This window comes from Gambusia affinis, linkage group LG23 (genome assembly GCF_019740435.1).
Source record: "Gambusia affinis linkage group LG23, SWU_Gaff_1.0, whole genome shotgun sequence".
Classification (NCBI taxonomy): Eukaryota; Metazoa; Chordata; class Actinopteri; order Cyprinodontiformes; family Poeciliidae; genus Gambusia; species Gambusia affinis.
Genome location: NC_057890.1, coordinates 3,163,830 through 3,182,648, shown reverse-complemented (window position 1 = coordinate 3,182,648; position 18,819 = coordinate 3,163,830). Strand labels below are relative to the sequence as shown.

At 40.9% G+C, this 18,819-nt stretch overlaps 1 protein-coding gene across 2 annotated transcripts in view; it reads right to left on the bottom strand.

The window, feature by feature from the left end:
• ntf3 (neurotrophin 3) overlaps nt 1-18,468 on the bottom strand; it is a 34,658-nt gene extending 16,190 nt beyond the window's left edge. For both annotated transcript variants that reach the window (XR_006369758.1, XM_044107904.1), the window contains exon 1: nt 18,270-18,468. Coding sequence is in view for 1 of the 2 variants with exons in the window: in XM_044107904.1 (XP_043963839.1) it covers nt 18,270-18,287 (18 nt within the window). In the remaining variant the exon portion in view is untranslated. The remainder of the gene's footprint in view (nt 1-18,269) is intronic.
• Between the last annotated feature and the right edge of the window lie 351 nt (nt 18,469-18,819).

Genomic DNA, 18,819 nt, shown 5'->3' with positions numbered 1-18,819 from the left:
CAAAAACAAAACCTAAATAGATTTAAACATCTTAATTGTTGCAAAAACCCAGATTTTCAGAGTTATCAAAGAGTTCTATCAAAACAGAGGCTTGACATTCCAACAACAGCCAATGAATCACCAGGAGTAAGACGTTTAGTTGAAGAATACTGTAACATGTACGAGTCAAGTCTGATGTATCTTTGAGGACAAATTTTAAAGCTATGCATGTTTTTGATGAAGTATTTTTAGAACACCTAAGGTAGGTAAGTTAAAATAACACATTGTTTAGCTTTCTTAAGCTTAAGTTTAGCTTAACTTCCTCAGTTAAGCTTTATAGGTAGGACTACACTCACGAGAGTATTAAGTGACTTAGATCAGTATTAGGAACAAAAAAATAATTATCATGACATTCCCAGTCTGCAGCTGTTGGAAATCTTTCTGTATTACAACGGATTAGATTTATGTAATAGACTGAGCAGACCTGAACCGAGTCTGACTGTACTGAACTGAAATAAATGTTCACGTATTTCTAAAAGCTAAATATTGCTGATCTGTGACTTCAATAGAAATGACAAACTCATAAACTTAAAAATAAATAGGTGAGTTGCTGATAGCAACTCTTATAGATGAGTTTGGCTGCCTATAAGAAAACCTTGGTAGGAAGCTGAAGGTTTATCCACCAGAATCCCTTCGGTTACTTCTGTTGGGGATAAATCTCTCTTGATGAGGCTGGACTGGTGCTCAAGGTCACATACGCTTCCATTTTTAGTCAATTACATGTTACAAAGCATTGCTGACGAGAAATAAGTTAGTAGCCATCATAGCACACATGAAGAGCCAATGGTAGAAATGGCTGGTGTTATCCAACTGAGGCAATATTGTAAAAGTGTCACATTTCAAACTTTTGAACCCAAAATAGATATTAGACCAGTAATGAAACCCATGTGTGTTCTGTACAGCCCTAGTCAATATTAATTATCATCAAACAATAACATTATACAGACACACAGCTTTGACCCTCTTGTTGGAGTTTAACTTTCCTTGGGGGTTCTCCACTGGAAGTTGTTGCATTAGAAAAACCACAGCTGTACCATTCCCAGGCTGTGAGAGGGATGATGGCGTTGCCATGGAGAACCCGGTTACAATCCCCACCTGCCCGTCCACCCACCCACCCCCAGTCTTGGTCGTTTAGTGACAGCTTAGCGCTGTGAAGCAGCGTGCCAGACCCGGCAAATCCTCCAGAAGGATTTTCACCCAGCAATGTCTGAGCCCGATCCCTGCTGTCCGACTGACTCCAGATGTTTCTGCACATATAAGCCACATCCAGGTCAGTCTGCAGCGTGATCTCCAGCCACGCATATGCCCCCGCAAATGCTAATTATTCCAACACAGACAGAATATTACAAAAAGAATAGAAACACTGTATGAGTCAGAAGCGATAACCCTAATCATCTATCCACATGTGTCATTTAAAAATTGGCAGTACCCCCGACGGTCCCATGTAATTTGGAAGTTATTTACAAGTAGCCACATTCATATATTACTGGAAAATGTTGCCATAGCAACCGACTGACAACAGCTCCACTAATGTATCAGAATTTGACATGAAAAAACATGCAATGGGCGTGCTGTGGTGGTGTAGGGGATAACGTGACCCATGTTTGGAGGCCTTGAGTTCTCGACGCGGCCGTCGCGGGTTTGATTCCTGGACCAGGCGACATTTACCTCATGTCTTCCTCACTCTCCTTCCCCGTTTCCTGTCAGCCTACTGTCATATAAGGGACATATAAGGGCCCACAAAAAGACCCCCTGGAGGGGTAAAAAAAAGAACCCCATAAAACACACAAACAATTCCCACACAAACATTCTGTCCCTTTGAAGTATCACGTTTCAGGCTCGATGGTTGTTTTACAATTTTTAATAAGTGATGTCTGAACACAGCAGTGGATGATGAGCTCATTTAAAACACCTGCTCTATTGACTTCTAGTCGGAGAGATCAATTCATGTAGCACATTTCAGCTCCAAGGCAGTTAATTGTGCTTTACATGACAAAAAAAACAGCATACATTCAACATTTGAACAAACATTATATTTTGATGAAAGCCATCACTTTAAACTGGTGCTAATCAATGCTGTGATGTTCTTTGAGTTTTGGTTCACTAAACAAAACATGTTTATGACATGAGGAATTCAGCGGTTCATTATGGTGATAATAACGTCAATATAATAACGTCAATATAATGGTCCCCATAACCCCACATTGTAGACAGAAATCGGTTCCCATAAGAATATGAAAACCTGGTACACACACACACCCACACACACACGTCCTTATAGCTTGCCAAATGTAATGCATGTGACGGGTGATAAGTTGTTCATATTTCCACACCTTAACTGTTGATGTTTTAGTGATTTGAAATATTTACAAACAGATGAAGTCTCATTTGAAAGCCTGGAAAAGGCCTTCTCTTACTCAGCTGGTTGCCAACATGTGGGGGAGGGGAAACACTGTGCTACATAGAGCTAAAAGAAAACTCCAGAAACTCCGTTACATTCCCCAGTATGTCTTTAAAAAAAGACTGAGATACATCTTTGAAATGTCAACTTTTTTAAACATTGATGTCTTGATACCCGTAACTGGCACATGACTTCTTTTGTCCATATGGTCAGCGTAGTCAGGAGTATACGGCTACGTATATAAGACCCACACAGGGTCTACAAGTAAAGACATTTCACATTGTAACTCTACAGTATTTTTGTCCTACACTGTAAATTTGCCCTTTCTGTACAGTCTATTGCTTCCTATTAAATTTTAATTTTTTTACTTTTATAAGAATCTGAATGTCTCATCTGTCCACACATTAACTGTTAAAATGTTTTAGTGATTTGAAATATTTACAAGCACCAATCATAAACATTTGACCTGGGAAAAGGCCTTCTCTTACTCAGCTGGTTGCCAATATGAAGCAGAAGCTAATTATCAAAGGCTAACTTGAATAAGAGTTAAATATATACTCCGTTATATATATATATATATGTCATATATATAAAAGACTGCCAGATACATCTTTGAAATGTCAACTTTTTAGAATATTAGAAATTCATTCAATGAATGAATTTCAGTTTTTGAAATTGGATATTTTTGTTTCAGATGAGAGAAATTATTTCAAAGGGTGTCCAAAACATCAGCCATCTGTATGAATCAATTCTTCATACACACCAGACCGTAATGAGACTCACACTGATTTGAAATGTAAGTTTTCCAATCAAAGCCTCAATAAAAATTACAGTATTTTGTTGTCAAAATTTGATTTGTAATTGATAATACGTTCCATCGTTTCGAATAACCCTGAAGTGTCGACGGATGAGCCTGCTAAGGCGCGTAGCTCACCCTGCCACCTCCACCTCTCACCACCCCGTCTTTGAACCCCAGAGGCTGTCAGGGTGAGTGCAGGGAAGGGCAGAATTCCAGTCATAACAGTGAATTATCCTGTGAATGTTTCGCAGCCCTGAGCCAGGTGACTCATCGGCATTCACGGCTGATTATCTTCTCATAAAAATTAAAAAAAATAAATAAATAAAATTTAAAAAACGGGTTTGTGCCTGTGCATGTGTTGACGCAGAAAGAAAGTGGCTTTGTTGCTGTGAGGGTTTTTCTGAGACGGAGGGGAGAAAGTGAATCCACAGGTTATGCAAAGGAACGTTTCTGAGAAGGTTTAGGTCAAAGTGAAACGCGTGAGGACAGAATGTTCATCTGTCTACACACACACACCTACAGGTACATTTCCTTCACGCATGTCAAAACCCACACCTTGGAGCGCAAGTAAGAGTGGTCTGACTTTAAGAAGGCGGCAGAAGACAAATTTCTTGTTGACTCTAAACGCTGCAAACCATAATGAGACTCATACTGATTCAGTTAGTGTCATTTTTAACCAGAGATGATAACGAATACATCACTGAAGTTACAGAAGTGGACGATTTAATGGAGAATTGCATCAACTCATATTCCGTCATTAGGTTGTGAAACAGTGAGTTTATGGGAACGTCTGTGTCTTGGACAGAGTTTGGACTTTATAGCTGCTTTCTGTCCATCAGCAGGTTCACCCATTAGCAGAAACCAATGCTAAGTTAGAATAAATGAGCACATGTTCATACTGTAAATGTTTCAGACAAGACGACTGCTTTTTTTCTCTCCTAGTGATTTATAATGTGACCTTAAAAAACACAGTTTTACTTTGGAAAAGTCTGAAACTGCCAGTGGAGTTGAACAATTTCACCTTTCAGGATTAAAAGGAAACCCAAGAATAACCTCCTAATAAGAAACATAAAGTGACACCATTACAAAAAACGACATCCTGCTCTACGCAGAACGTTTACAAAACGTTTCCTCCATATTCAGTTGAAGTAATTTTTAATGCAGTATAAGATACTTTTCTTTTATTTCTCTGACATTGAACATTTCCTGTTTTATGTCTGTCTCAGTTTTACAAAAAAATCTTTCTATTTGGTAAATACCATAATAATAATAATAATAACAATAGATTTTTTTTTAAAAGACAATTCTTTCTGAAGTAGCATCTCAAAACATCTAGAATGTAAAGCTTTGGTAAAGCTTCTACCCCTAAAACATAAAGCCAAATGAACAACCAAAAGGTTTTAGGACAACAACTTCAATGTTTCTGGGAGTCCCTGATCTCAGGACGAGAAGCTGACTCAGTTAAAGCAACTCTGTCTTGAGAAATGAGGCAAAATTTCAGCAAAGTACAGTAAGAAAAAAAAAACCCGCAAGGAAAAGAGACGCAAAACGTCAGAGCTGGATGATACGTTTTAAAGGCAATTCTGACAAATATACAGACGTGTGTAAACTTCTGAATTTAAGGAAACTTAAAAAAAATTCTCAAAAGTTTCTGTATTACTCTTTCATTATTCTGGTAATTAACAAAATAATAATAATCCAAGCTGAACCAAGCCAGGAAACGTTTATTCTGATTTAGTGTTGGACAGCGAGAAAATTTTTTTTTTTATTTATTTTTTCCCAGCGTGTTGAGAGGATAGGAAAATATCGGATATCGACATTGACCCAGATGTTCATATCGGTTCATCCATAGCTTTGTGAACCTTTACTTTGAACAAAAATCTGAAATTGCTGCTGATAAAATGACTCAATTACCATTGATAACAGGGATTATAATTATTTATATCCTGTACTGCTATTTAGATTGTGAGTAACACACTAGATGTCAATTATTGTGCACAATGTTGTATTTTTACCAACACTCAGATTATATTAAACTGGTTAATTTGTCAGATTATCTGTTAGGGCAGCTAGCTTGCAGTCTGCTGCTTTACAGTAATGCCAATTATAGAGGAATGGTTGTAGTAGTCACTGTAGTACCCAAACTGGCCAGTAGGAGTCACATCATGTTGTGATGTGCATGTATCCTACATGCTTTGAAAATCACCTGAAACTTTAGTATTAAATGAAGTTAACACTCTGCACAGTTTTTTATGTAACAGGTGATCAGCAAATAGCAAAACTATAATCTGAAAAGCAACATTGTGATGTAATGGCAGGTGGTTAAGATAATCTCTATTTATATTAAAACACAGAGACGCTCTTTCTTGTAAAAGTCAATTCTCAATTTGGGGTTTGGGGAACATTTTGGCACCACATCTGTGTAGAAACGCAGATGTGGTGTGTTCCCATCTACAAATTGAGTCGGTCGGAAACCTCGAACCTCAGTCAGTTATTCAGGCTAAATAATATCGTCATTGTACAGAACGCCGCATCATCCCCCAGTACAAGTTAAATCATTTTCCGATCCTTTATTCTGTCATTCTGGGAAGAAACATTCCCAGCTTCAGGTTTGTGTTCATTAGCAGTGACAGCTGCTTTAAAGTGGCCAAGTGAAGCAAAACTGTAAATACAAAATCCACCTGTCACAGAACCAGACATGCTGGTTAGCTAATAGCCCAAGAGAGTTTAGTCACTTTTTTTTTTTTTTGTTAATTAACGCCGATTTGTCAGGAAAATTTGGAGCCGGTCAGAGATGATCAGAGGATGGATGGAACTAAAAACAGGGAAGACAGAAGGAAAACCTGTTAGAGGTTGAAGAAGAATTGAGCCTGGGGCAGATATTCAACTTCCAGCCGCAAAACAACCCCAAACATTCCTGCTGATGTTGTCTGAACTTGAGCTATTCTGCACAGAGAGCTGGGGGGCGGGGGGGCTGGTAGCAACACAAACAGAACTGCTGCTGAAATTTCAGGATTACTTGACGTAGGTCTCAAACTAATTAAAACACACTGAAGTTTGGAAAGTTCCTGGGCAAAATGCGAGCCCATCAAATCACCCCCCACCCCCAAAAAAAAAACTTCAGGGGTCTGAATAGTTTTGCAACTACTTTCTGTTCTAACAGCATCCGGATCCTCGACTGTCGCTTTCCAACTGTCTCTTCTGAAACTCAGGATCTTGAATTCCCACGTTGTCAGTGCTGCCAAGTTGGACACAGATCCCTGTTTCGTAAAGAGTCCCCCCCCCATCCCCAAGCACACAGTTTACATGTGCTACAGAGAGAATCAGGAATAGGTTACTACCCCTCGACAGCGTGAAAGTGATCATCATAACAGAGCACAGCGCGGGAGAAAACATATTTCAGCTGTCACACTTCAAACAGAGACGGCGATCTCAGAAGTGAAAGCAGCTGCGGGATTGTTTGTGTGGCGATGCGAGCTGGGAGTCTGTTCGCACTCAAGCTGAGAGTGATTGCCACAGTTTGGTCTATTGGATAAGCAAACATGGTGGTTATTGGTCTGGTCCTTGGGTGAAAGAGAGGAAGTAACAGAAAAGCGAAGGCCCTTAATCCACTTTTTTTTTTTCTGGACAGACGCAGTATGGCTGGTTGGGGTAACATTTCCGCCTGGGTTTCTTTAGGTACAAAGGAGAGGAGGTCTGTGTTACCTTGATGTGGTTCTCTTTGTACTCTACATCTGACAGAGAGCACCATGACTGACACCCCACACACCTACACTGATCAGCGGTAAGGGTCTCCCCTTCTGGCTGGCCTCTTTTTGAAATGGATCTTTTGCTTCTTTTGATGTTTCTCAACCCCTTTGATTTGCAGTCACATCTAGACAAATCTTAGATTACGTCCCACAATGTCCCCCTCCCACCCCCACCCCCAAACTCATCCCCACCCATTGCGCCTCTTTCCAGCCGAGCCTCCTGGTGGGAGCGCAAACAAACACGGAGCTCAGGAGCAAGTTTGACGATCGGGGAATGTCCTATCTGCAAACTCGGTAAGATGAGGTAAATGGATTGCCAGCAAAGGTTGTGTGAGGTAGAAGAGGGACAGAGCAGTAATAGTTTACCAAACAAAATCAGACAAAGAGATCAGGGGAGCTAATCCAGCATCAAGCCTAATACAATCACTGAAGCAGGAATAGACTGCAGGGCTCAGCAGAGGCTTTGGCTTGTTGTGTGTGTGTGGAGCGTTCCACCATCCTGGACACACACACACACACACACACACACACACACACCACTCACAAAACTCCCAAATGGCTGTAAAACCAAAAAACAACATTATGTTTGACTTGAATGATGGTAAACTGGAGTTCTTGATTGATATATATTTCTAGTTCTTGAGAAAACTGAGCTTACATCAGGACTTTTTTGCATTGTTATAGTCCGTGGATACTGACAATGTTACTCTTAACTAAAGAAGTTTCTCTATGGCTCAATGTCATTAACAAGCAACGTTTCGTCTCTCAGAACAGTAGGTCTACTTTAATCATTGATATTGAATTGATATTGACAATCAGAAATGTGGAACGTGTGGAACTTCGTCTGTCATCCCCCTCTAGTCGTTTGGCTTGTAGAACACGTCCGTGTCCATGATTGATTCAGTCACGAAGGAGCTCTGTGGCTGCCTGTTCAGTGAATAACTGCTCAAGAATCAAGGCAATGCCAGAAACACGCCCTAAATTTGCATGTTACACACAGTTTCTTCCTGTTTATCTTTCCGAACTAAGCAACACTTTCATCCAACAACATGATCTGACGGAGTGTCGTCTTCTGGTACGCCGTGTTGCAAGATCCATTTCTGCAGAGAGAAACAAAGAGTCCACCAGCATCTGTTCTGCTCTGGTGTTTGGTAGGTGGTCTGACTTTGGGAGACCCAGCAGGGTCTGTGGCCGCTGATGGTCCTGACTAATTCACATAGCAGATCTGGGACGAGGCCACACTCCACCACCGACTAAGGAGGATTGTGGTCTTACGCACAACTCAATCTGTATTCTCTTGTGATTGTGATCTTGCTAATCTCTAGAAAATCCTGCTGTCTCTCGTGCCAACTTGCAATAGGGGTTAATGGAGGCAGAGCGGGTTACTGCACCCACCTCCTCCACCACCCCCGGGGCAAACAAGCAAGTTGGGCAAGATCCATAAAATCAAACGGAACGTTACGGAGACACTAAAGGCAAATCCGAAGATGCACATGTTTGGCAAATTACTGTTAAATGAGTCAACTGCATGACGTATAGATGGCAAAACTGTTTACAATCCTCCTTCAAGCAAAGGATGCACCACATTTCCTCTAACAAGACAACAACCTAGATTGACAATACATTGACATTTCTATACATATTATCATTGAAGCCTGCCTGTGAATCTGTCCGTAATTCATGGACCTATAAAGAGTGTGCTAAGTATAATAAAATGATGGCCTAGCTTTGCATGCGGTGCTTGTAAAACTAGTCTGGGTGATTCATATGATTTTGCTTATCTATGAAATCTTTGTTTTCCTGAAGAAAATTGGCAAAAAGGGACAATGAACAACATAACATGCCAGAGTTAGCCATTCATCTGCCGTCCCTCAAGGTACAATCAATATAAAGATGAATTTACATTCTTACAAAATAAGAAAATACAAATAATGATAAATGAAGACCTTTTTTTATATAAAAAGAACACATCAAGTTACAAATTCAAAAAGACTAAAAAGCCATAAAGCACAAAAGTTTACCATGATACAAACAATACATAAAAAATAAAAGAAAAATCTAAATCACATGGTCGCATGTGACCTGATTTGCACGCTGCGCTGAAACAGCTGGCGGCGTCAGATAGAGCTGCTTTCAGAGTTCATCTCATGTTAGCTGAATTATCAACAAGTCCTATCAAAATGCAAAGAAGCCATACTAGCATTAGCCTAGCACTTAAAAAAAAACCTACTCCTTGTGAACACATTGTCGGCAGGAGCATTTGCCGAGTCAGATTTAATTTCATATTAAGACCAACCTGAGTATCAGAACGAAAACAATCCTGATGATCAAATCCCAGGTTTTATACAGTCAACATAAAAACATCCATATTTGGATTTGCGCAAACACAGTGATCTCCTCTCTTGCTCACTGTGATTTGCTTGCATGTATGAAACGTTGAGATCATGCTGCATCCACATGATCCCTTATTCAATTTACAACAAACCCAAATGTTAGATTCTTTGTTCTAATTAGCCTCTCTCTGTCCATAAAACAAAATGTTGTGCATCTTAATCGCTTCTCTCATGTCCCATCCTCACTCTGCTGTCACTCATATGACATTCAACAAGGAGGCCCACCTAAGCGGAGTGTACTTGGTGGAGAGGCAGTTAGGAGAAAAAACAAAATTAGCACCAGTGTGAAAAATTACAACAGCAGAGTTTGTATTGCACAGTGGTAGAAAATCCCCCCAATGGGTATTCGTTTCAGCTTTTAGCAATTAATGAATCACTAGCTCACCGCACCAGTCTGCACAATAACTTCAAACGTTACATGAAATATAATCCAAGACGGCATTGAAGGACAAGAAGACGACTTGTGACTGTGCATTGCTCCACCCTAGAAGGTTTCAGTGAAAACAAACACATTACAAACACTAATCCACATCACATGGCTGCAGACGTAGCTCCTCTTTTGGTCTTTGTCAAACGAGGCACAAACAAGGAAGTCAAAATAGGACCGGCTTTGCCTTCTAGTTCCCCAAATAACTCAAAGCAGAGAAAGTAAATCCAATAACTGAACTATGAGATAGGAATTAAAAAAGAAAAGGTGTGGAAGCTTCTTTCATTACTGCGTTTTTAGGATAAAGCAATTAGACAGCAAATATTCCCGCCAAGCTATGAAGTGTAAAGCGCTCCCAAAAACAAGACTCTACTCGTCTCACAAGAATCTGATTTGAGGATTTATGATTAGATTGAGCTGCGATGCAGTAATTATCTCGGGTAATCAGAGGTGTAAAAACCAGTGAGTTTTGGGGTACAAGCTGCCTCTCCACTGATCATAAGAGATGAAACATCATTAGCTGAATTCAAGCGTGGTCACTGTGTCATAGATTCATTAAAAACTGCTGAATATGCCACCTTTACAGATCATAAACAACTGTATTTTTGAAAAGCCGCTTATTTGCCATTAAACTTTTCTAAGTTCTTTCACAAGCTATCTGCGCTGCGGTTATTTCAGAAGAAAGCAGAATTTTCCCAGCCTCACTGAGACCTGATTACTGCCAGACCTGCAGGTTTCAGAAAAGGTCGAAAAAAGTGACGCATCGTGTGCAGGCCGAGAGAAATTCAAGAAGAGAGGTTCTACGGTGAAGCAAAGGAGCTGCGGTTCCATTACAAATGTCAGAAAAACTCTGTCGATGTTCTGCTGATGTTGGAAAAAAAAGAAAAGAAAAGAAAAAGAAAAACAATTTCACGATTGGTGTGTTTTTGTTACATAAGAAATGGAATTAAAATCCGGCGTTAGTAAGTCTGTTCACGCAATAAGTTATTAAAAACACGCAGCATCATCGTCCTCCCGCCACTTCCTGGCATCGTTTTCTTGGTGGTTTGCGCCAGTGGCAACATCCTGGTTGTCGATGACGACACGTGTACGATGGGGGGAAAAAAAGTGTCTCAATTGCAGCTTTGCGAAATACACAAAATTTGATTCGGCTTAAAGGACCATCCGGAAAACTTTTTTGTTGAAAAACTTTGGAGAAGTTTTTCCAAATTCAAGTGTTTCAATGAGGCACATTTTTTTTTCAAATGTCAAATTGAACAATTATATGGTAAGTGGAAACACAGCCAGAGATTGGGTGACAAATTATCAGAGTTGAATCTGAGGTTGTGCTAAAGCAAACCAGTAAAAACAGGCTCTGGTGGCAGGACCTCTTTGGTGGACGAGCTCTAAAATTGACAACTAATTCTGATTTTCTCCTTTTCTGCCCAAAGACTTCTGGGAAAATATTCTGTGGACTCACATAAGAGAAACTTTGTGAAATGTTCATGTCAGTTTGTTTTCAAACTAACACAGATCCTTGGAAAAATACCATACTGGCAGTCCGACACGGCAGTGGCAGTGTGATGGTGTGGGGGAGCTTTACTGCTCCATGACCTCATCACTTCCTGTGACTGCTGGAGCCATTATTACAGCTCTAACAGAAAACTCTGAAGGAGAAACAAGCCTGAACGTCACTTCATGAACCTCAAGAAAAAGAAAAAAAAAAGCTTTCCAGCAGCAATAATCCAGAGCAAACCAGTAGATTCATCTTCAAATGGATCAAAAAGCTAAATAATGGCCTAGTCAAAGTCCAGGCTGGATAAAGTCAAGTGGAGTTAGTTTAAAAAGGGCCTTCGATGTGGCTGAATAAAACAATCCTACAAAGAAAAGTGGGTCAAAGTTTCACCAAAGGTAATGTAGAAGATTGTCTGATCCTTTAACGCATCAGCATCGGGTTCAGGGAGTTGTTTTTTTTTTTTACATAAAGATAAGTTAGATTGATAACATCTTTCACTTAATTAATAAAATCACAGCTTGGAAATTAGAGTCCAATATTGATATTAAAATTTGTCTCACTAAAACATTTAAATGAGACAAACAAACAAACAACAACAAAAAAAAACAGAGGTTATTGACAACTTTCATTTAATATTAAGTGATATCGTCGTGTTGATCAAATCCAATTTTGAACGTTTCTGAAAAAAAAATTCTGAAATGAATCTCAAAATTTCTGAGTTATTTTGCGCAAATTTGTGACTTTTCAAACAAACAAAGACGTTTCTCAGTTTTTTCTGGAAAATTCATGAGATTAACCTAAAAAATGTCAGTGTTTTTTGGCAGAAATTTGCTCCTTTTTTTCTTTCTATCTACAACAGCCTAATCATGCCGTCGTAAAGACACGGACGTCTAAAACACTAAAATCAGCCGGGCTAACCCACCACGCCGGTTTTCTGTTCTGTTTCCCTCCAGGTAGAGATTCAAGCCGGGATTAGTATCATGTTAGCGTTAAGGTCAAAACCAAATGTGCGGACAAGTGATTGGATTTGTGCGGGTTGAGCTTCAGAATGCGTCTAAAAGCAGCAGGTTTTGCCTCCAGGTCATCGGAACATCTGCCGGCTCAAATATCAAAGGTGGGTCCATCAGTGTGAGGCATATGTCACTCCGAGGTTTCTCCTTCTGAGGAGATAATGAGGTGGGACTTCCTGGTGGGAGGCATGCGAGTCCGTCTGCAGTCTGTTAGCATGATGCTTTAGCTCAAAGGAAACTGAACGTCAGGTGTTGCCGCGGTGAGGGGTCAGCTGGGTGAGACGACGGCAGGAAGCCAGCAGGCTGGAGGAGCGAAAGGGCAAAACGGGAAACTTCTGGCCACATACAGCACCTTTCTTATTGAGTTGGTTTTAGATGGGTTAAAAAAAACAAAACACAAAACATATCTACGGTGGCCCTGAAGTGCAAACCACATCAACAAAATCACTCAACACAAGGAAAAATGGAAAAACACAAGATATTTTAAAAAAACACAACATTAGCTAAGATCAAGAACAAATTAAGACAAAATGAGCTGGGAACAACTACAAATTAGGGAAACACAACATCCTTAATTTGTAGTTGTTGCTCAACTACAAATTAAAAAAAAAAGTCAGTCTGTTGGCAGATCATCAAAAATGATATCGTCCAATCAGCGATCCCTTTGGTTTCCCACTGAGACATGTCGCTTAAATTTTGTCAATGCTGTTGTGTTTTTGAACATATAGTTGTGTTTTTCAATTTTATAGTTGTGTGCAGTGACTTGCTGATGTCGTTTGAACTTCAGGGCCACCATACATGTCGGTTGATTTAGATTTTTTTTTTTTTGTACCATCTGCAGATTAAAAGTCGTAGTTATGATTGCTTTATGGTCAATGGACTGAATTTCTACAGTTCCTCATACAGACTGACCACTCAAAGCGCTTTACAGTGCCGCGCTCACACACACTGCATAGATAATATGGGGTCAACTGCCTTGCCCAAGGGCACACCAAATGAACCTACAACCTTCCGATTGCAAGAGGAGAACTAATCCACATTCTCCAACTGCCTAAACATGAGCAATTGAGTTTTTTCAGTAGGGATTCATCCCATAACAAGTCTAATTTTCAACAAGATTCTATATATCCTCGTAACCTGCATTTGCATGGCGTGATAAATTGGGTTATGTTGGAATTCAGGCCAGGTATTGGCTGCATCAGGGTCAAGTACTTTATGCAGAGGTCAAAAGTCCAACAGAGAGAGGCTGGATGTAAACGGAGTCGGAAAACCAGGGAAGGTAAAGATCCGGACGGCGGGTTTAAGGGATCGCATGTTCCCTGTCCGTTGTGTCACTGGGAAAGTGTAAGGAAAAGACAAACAGGGAGACTTTTGGTCGCTGCAGTGCTGATGATTCCAGACTGGCTGCACAGAGCTGCGTCCGATCACACTTCCACTCATCCACATCCCCGCAGTATGTTTGGCTCTAACTAGTCATAAGAATGTGCAGCACATAAACACTCCGCTCAATGTGTAAACCATCCCACAGCAGCCAGGACTGTCAGTCTGCAAAGCATACAGTATAGGAGGAAGAGCAAACAGTAGAGGAAGTGTCGAGAACATGCCGGGAATTTCACCTCCGACTTCCGCAACACTTAGGAAAGCATAAAAGATCGGGTCAGAAAACCTTAAAGCTCCGTCATAATTTAGGCTCTTGACCTCACGTCGCATTAACACAAATCTTCGTATTGTTTTAAAACACTCGAGTCCCACTTGACTTTATTATTAAGAGCCGCTAAAAGCAAAGGCAGCTGACAAGAAACAGGGCTGAGTGCTTTCAGAGGAGAGATGGGTGAAGCCCTGCTGCTGTGCAGGAAGGTTTCCTCAGGTTTGCTTAGACTTAGACTTTGTCATTTTTCTGCCAAACGTGGTTTTGGCAAAAAATTTTGTATTGTTTTAAATGAGAAGGTCATTGTTACAAGCTACAACCGACAGCGATCGTCATAGTAACACTCATATACGTATATGGAAATAACTTAATCTAAAAGCGGCAGTTGTGCAAGGGTTTATAAATGTGAGCCACTATGAAAGTTAAACTGACATTTTACAATAAATGTCTTTGGTTTCGGACTTATTTGACCAGGTGTTAGCATGAACGCTAATCAGCTAAGGAAGAGAGTTATCTGTTACAGTTGAAATATTTACTACTCACGAATACGACATTCCCATTTTCCAAATATCTAATCTATCCCGCTAACAGTCAGATAGACGTGGAGATCATCAGCAAAGACGGGTTTTTATTCTCTAACATTTGACCTTTGAAAAGAGAAAAACAAAGAGCCGAGAACAAAGCCTTGAAGAACTCTACAAGTGAATGGAGAAGAGTTAGACATGTCCAAAGGCAATGACACAAGAAAGCATTTTCAGAGCACTATATTGGTATTTCTGTTCCATCAAATACGTTATAAGTAACCCTTTCATTGTTTTTAATCTGCTACTATAATGATCCCTCTAGTTTTTTGTGATGGAGCTATTTTTATTATTTATTATTTTATTTTGGAGCTAATTCATAATTGTGAGTTTATTGCAATTTTTAAAAAAAATCAAAAACAGTCAAAACGTTGGGTTTACATGACTGCCAACTCCCACCTGCAGGTGGCGGTATTTCTTACTTTTCCCACACTTCCTCCTTGGCCTGACTTGATATCAAGCTATTGTCTGCAATCAATATGAAGAGCGACGTTTAAGTTCTTTAAGAAATAAAAATAAAAATGTTTGTCCAGTCTGTCTGATTGCAATTTTCTCCTCATCTTTTTTTCTTTGTGTAGGTTTATGGAAGGGGTTTAATGGAGGAACAAATGTAGCACAGAGATGTACGGTAGCGCCACAGAATTAGTGACTCATTTTGCTCCTTCATTTTCATACTTGTTCATTTATAACCCTGTATTTAAGTCGTGGTCTATTAGAAAACAAATTGATGGACTGATGAATTCTCATTTCATTCAGTCGTTCTAAACTGAACCATTCCTTCGTCTGTCTGTCTGTTCTGACCAGAGTGAACTGGACCTGACCTCCCGCTATATCCCAGACCTCAAGTTCAACCTCACTGACCATTACTCACTTGCATGATGTCCATCAGGCTAACCCTGTTTGAAGCTGGGACTTCAGAGCGCTCGCCCCAATTAGCTTCTTAAAGGGGACTTCCCCACTGAATGAGGTCAAAATCTTGGAAAGAGATTCGATTTTCCCCCCGTCATGATCAGCGATCAACCTAAACCGCTTCGCCTCGTTTTCGGACGTTTTCCTCGCCAATTCCTGGAAGCGGGGTCGTGACATCGTGCAAGCGAACGTCGCTCATTAGTGGAGGTGAACAGTGGGCGGATTGCGCCGCACGCTGACCCGGTCGGACACGGAGCGGGCTTCCGTCACACGTGACCATTTCCACAACACCTTAAGCAAAGACAAAGCTTCAAAGCCCAACCACACCCTAATAAATACGTCCATTACTGTACGGGCAAAGTTCAGAGTCTGACATCGGTTCTTCTGAGAACGAATTTGCACTGCTCTTGATCTTTGACCTTTAACTTCCAGGCACAATCAGTTTGAAAGTTACACCTTCCTTTTTCTCTCTCTCTCTTTATGTCGACTGAAGGATTTACAGCTTCATGGTGCCTTTGTAAAGTATTCACACCCTAAAACCACAAGCGCCTGCACATTTAATTCAGACTGCACACTTGTGAAGCAAAATGAAAATTATAGTGTTTTTATTTATTTATTTATTTATTATTGTTATTTAAAGAAAACTTAAAAAGTGTGGCATGCTTTTGTATTCAGCCGCCTTAACTCTGATGCCTCTGTTTAAAACAGACAGCAGAGGATTAATTGGTGACATAGTCAATCTTAACACTCAGGAGTGGCTCCATCATGCTGCGGGAATCATTCTCTCAAATTTGATTAGTAGTAAATGAACCATTAATCAATATTTCATGTATATTCGCTTGATGATTTCAATTACATCTGACAAACTGTAGTGTTCATTACTTGTTTCATAACTGATGATGTTTTTATGATGTAAAGCGCTTTGAACTGCTCTGCTGCTGAAATGTGACATGCATACAAGTGTGACTGGACTTTTCCTGCAAAAGAAGAGCAAGCCCACAGCATGATACAGCCACCGCCGTGTGTGTTCTGATCACCCATCATCAAACACAGGTGTTTATTCAGAGGAGGCTGAATACTAGAACATGCTGCAGTTTTCAGGTTCTCATTTATTTAAAAATGTGAGCCTCTTCTCACTAGCTGTTTCCATTGAACACAGTTTAGTAATTTAACATTTTGAAAATAAATTTGCTTAATAAAAATACTGCAATAAAAAAAAAAAAAAAACTTTTTCAAGAAAAAGTTTGGGCGCTAGGGTGAGGTGTTTTTAACCCCCTCTTTTCTCTTTTTCTTTTTGTTGTATGGAAATTGTTTTAAAACGCTTGAGTCACATGACCAACAACCGGATGTCATCACAGGCGCAAACCACGAAGAAGAAAACAGGAAGTAGTTGGAGAATGATGGCGCAGCATATATATATATATTTAAATACTTGTAGCATGAACAAACTTATTAATGTAAACGCCACTTTATGCTTACATTGCTTATGCAAAACTTTTATTTTTAGTTACATTCGCGGACATTTGTAACGGAACCAGCTACTTCCTTCGCTCCGTGTTCCTCTATTACATAAAATGTCAACAATACACACTAATGTCCACATTACACTTCAAAAACACCTCCCATTAGCTCCACCCTCATCGTATTGACTCCCCATTTTGTTTTCCTTCCATCTGTTTATCTAAGCGACTCCCAGGTGCTGCAGGTACGCAGCGCTTCCCTCTCTCTCTCTTTCTGCGCCAGCCGGAAGCCACTACCGGATTCAAGTGTTCATAAAGTTGCATTATTGTGTCAACTCCGTTCGCGGCCTCTGCAGCAGCAGGAAGGCTCCCGACAAAAGGGCCCACAGCGCCCACTCAGCTGCACATACAGCAGGAAAAAAAAAAAAAAAACTGTTCAACTTTCACTTATTTTAGTCCGTTTTAATTGTTCCAGCCATGTCCCACTGGCTCCAAATCGCTAACCTCCCCCAGAGAACGTTCAGTCTGATCATTTTTGAGCGGGACTCTTCTGCATTCACCAAACAATTATGCACGCATGCGGTAGGAGGCGGCGCGGCTGAGGAGGGGGACAAATAACCCCCCATTGAAGACATAGCCCGCCTTTGTTTTGGGACTCATCTGTTACAGATCAGCTTTCACACCTACAAACCGGCGCACTGGGGCCCCCCACGTAATTAGCGCGTGGGGAGCCCGAAAGGCGCAAGTTGAACCGCTTTGGTGCGCACTCCCTGCAGCACCTGCCTTCCGACTGCTTAAGACTTTTAAGAACTAATGGAGTTGCTGACATTCATGTGCATGTGTCGGTGTGTGTGTGTTGGTGTGTGTGTGTGTGTGCGTGTGTGTTTGGAAATACCCATCCCTTTTGTCTACCTGCACACAGCAAGAGAGGCGAGTAAAATGAGTGCGTCCACGCTGCGCTGCCTTCAGGGAGCGCACGGTGCGCGTCTCACGTTCTGCTCCGTTTTCCTCCTGGGATTCAACTGCGACCTGCAGAAATGAGCGGGTTTGCCCATTTCTGCAGGAACTAAACTGTCAAATGTGACTTTAGAGCGAAATATACAGTTTCTGAAACTTTTTCAGCGTAAAAGGGGGAAAAAAAGCTCCAAATCTGCCTAAAACGCAAAGAGCGCGTCTTTGGAAACTTTGGAAACGGAGCTGTTGGAGGATTCGGTTCATTGTCTTTGTTTCTGCTGGATCAAATTTCTGTCTTAAAAGTAAGAAAAAAGAAGAAGAAGAACTTTGTGCACAGGAAAAAGCACCATAATTAGAGGAGAGTGGTGGGGGGCTGGGGGGAGGGAAAGAAAAAGTGCTCCTACCGTAATAAAGGTAACCATAGCATCGGCGGGTTAGTATCCAACAGAGTCGACATGAAGGTGATTAATTCTCACACAGAAGCTTTTGGCGAAAACTTCCCACTTTCTGAGGACTGCCGCCTATCAGTGCGCCACACTGGATCTGTGCGGGAGAGGAGAGGCTCAGGGTGTGCGCAACTCTCTCTCTCGCTGCCTCCCTCTCTCTCTCTCTTTCCCTCTCTCTCTCTTTTAAAAGACAGATGGCTGTTGGCGCAGGAGAGTCTCGTTTGCATGCAGCTCTGGCCGTTGTGTCACTGGAGAGCCAGCTGACATAAATTAGGACACCGAATTAGAAACGTGTGTTTGGAGTGAGGGCGTGCGTATCGGATGAAACCAAAAAGTCACGCACGTGACCTTTTTTTTTTTTTTGTATCGCAAAAGGTGAAAAGTTCAAAGTTTCGAGAAACAACAACAAAAACACAACACACACCTATGGCTAAGGAGCTCTTCCAGAGCGACTGGCTGCAGGGGCGATCAGAGATTGTCGGAGGCCCCGAGCTGTGACTTATGGGAG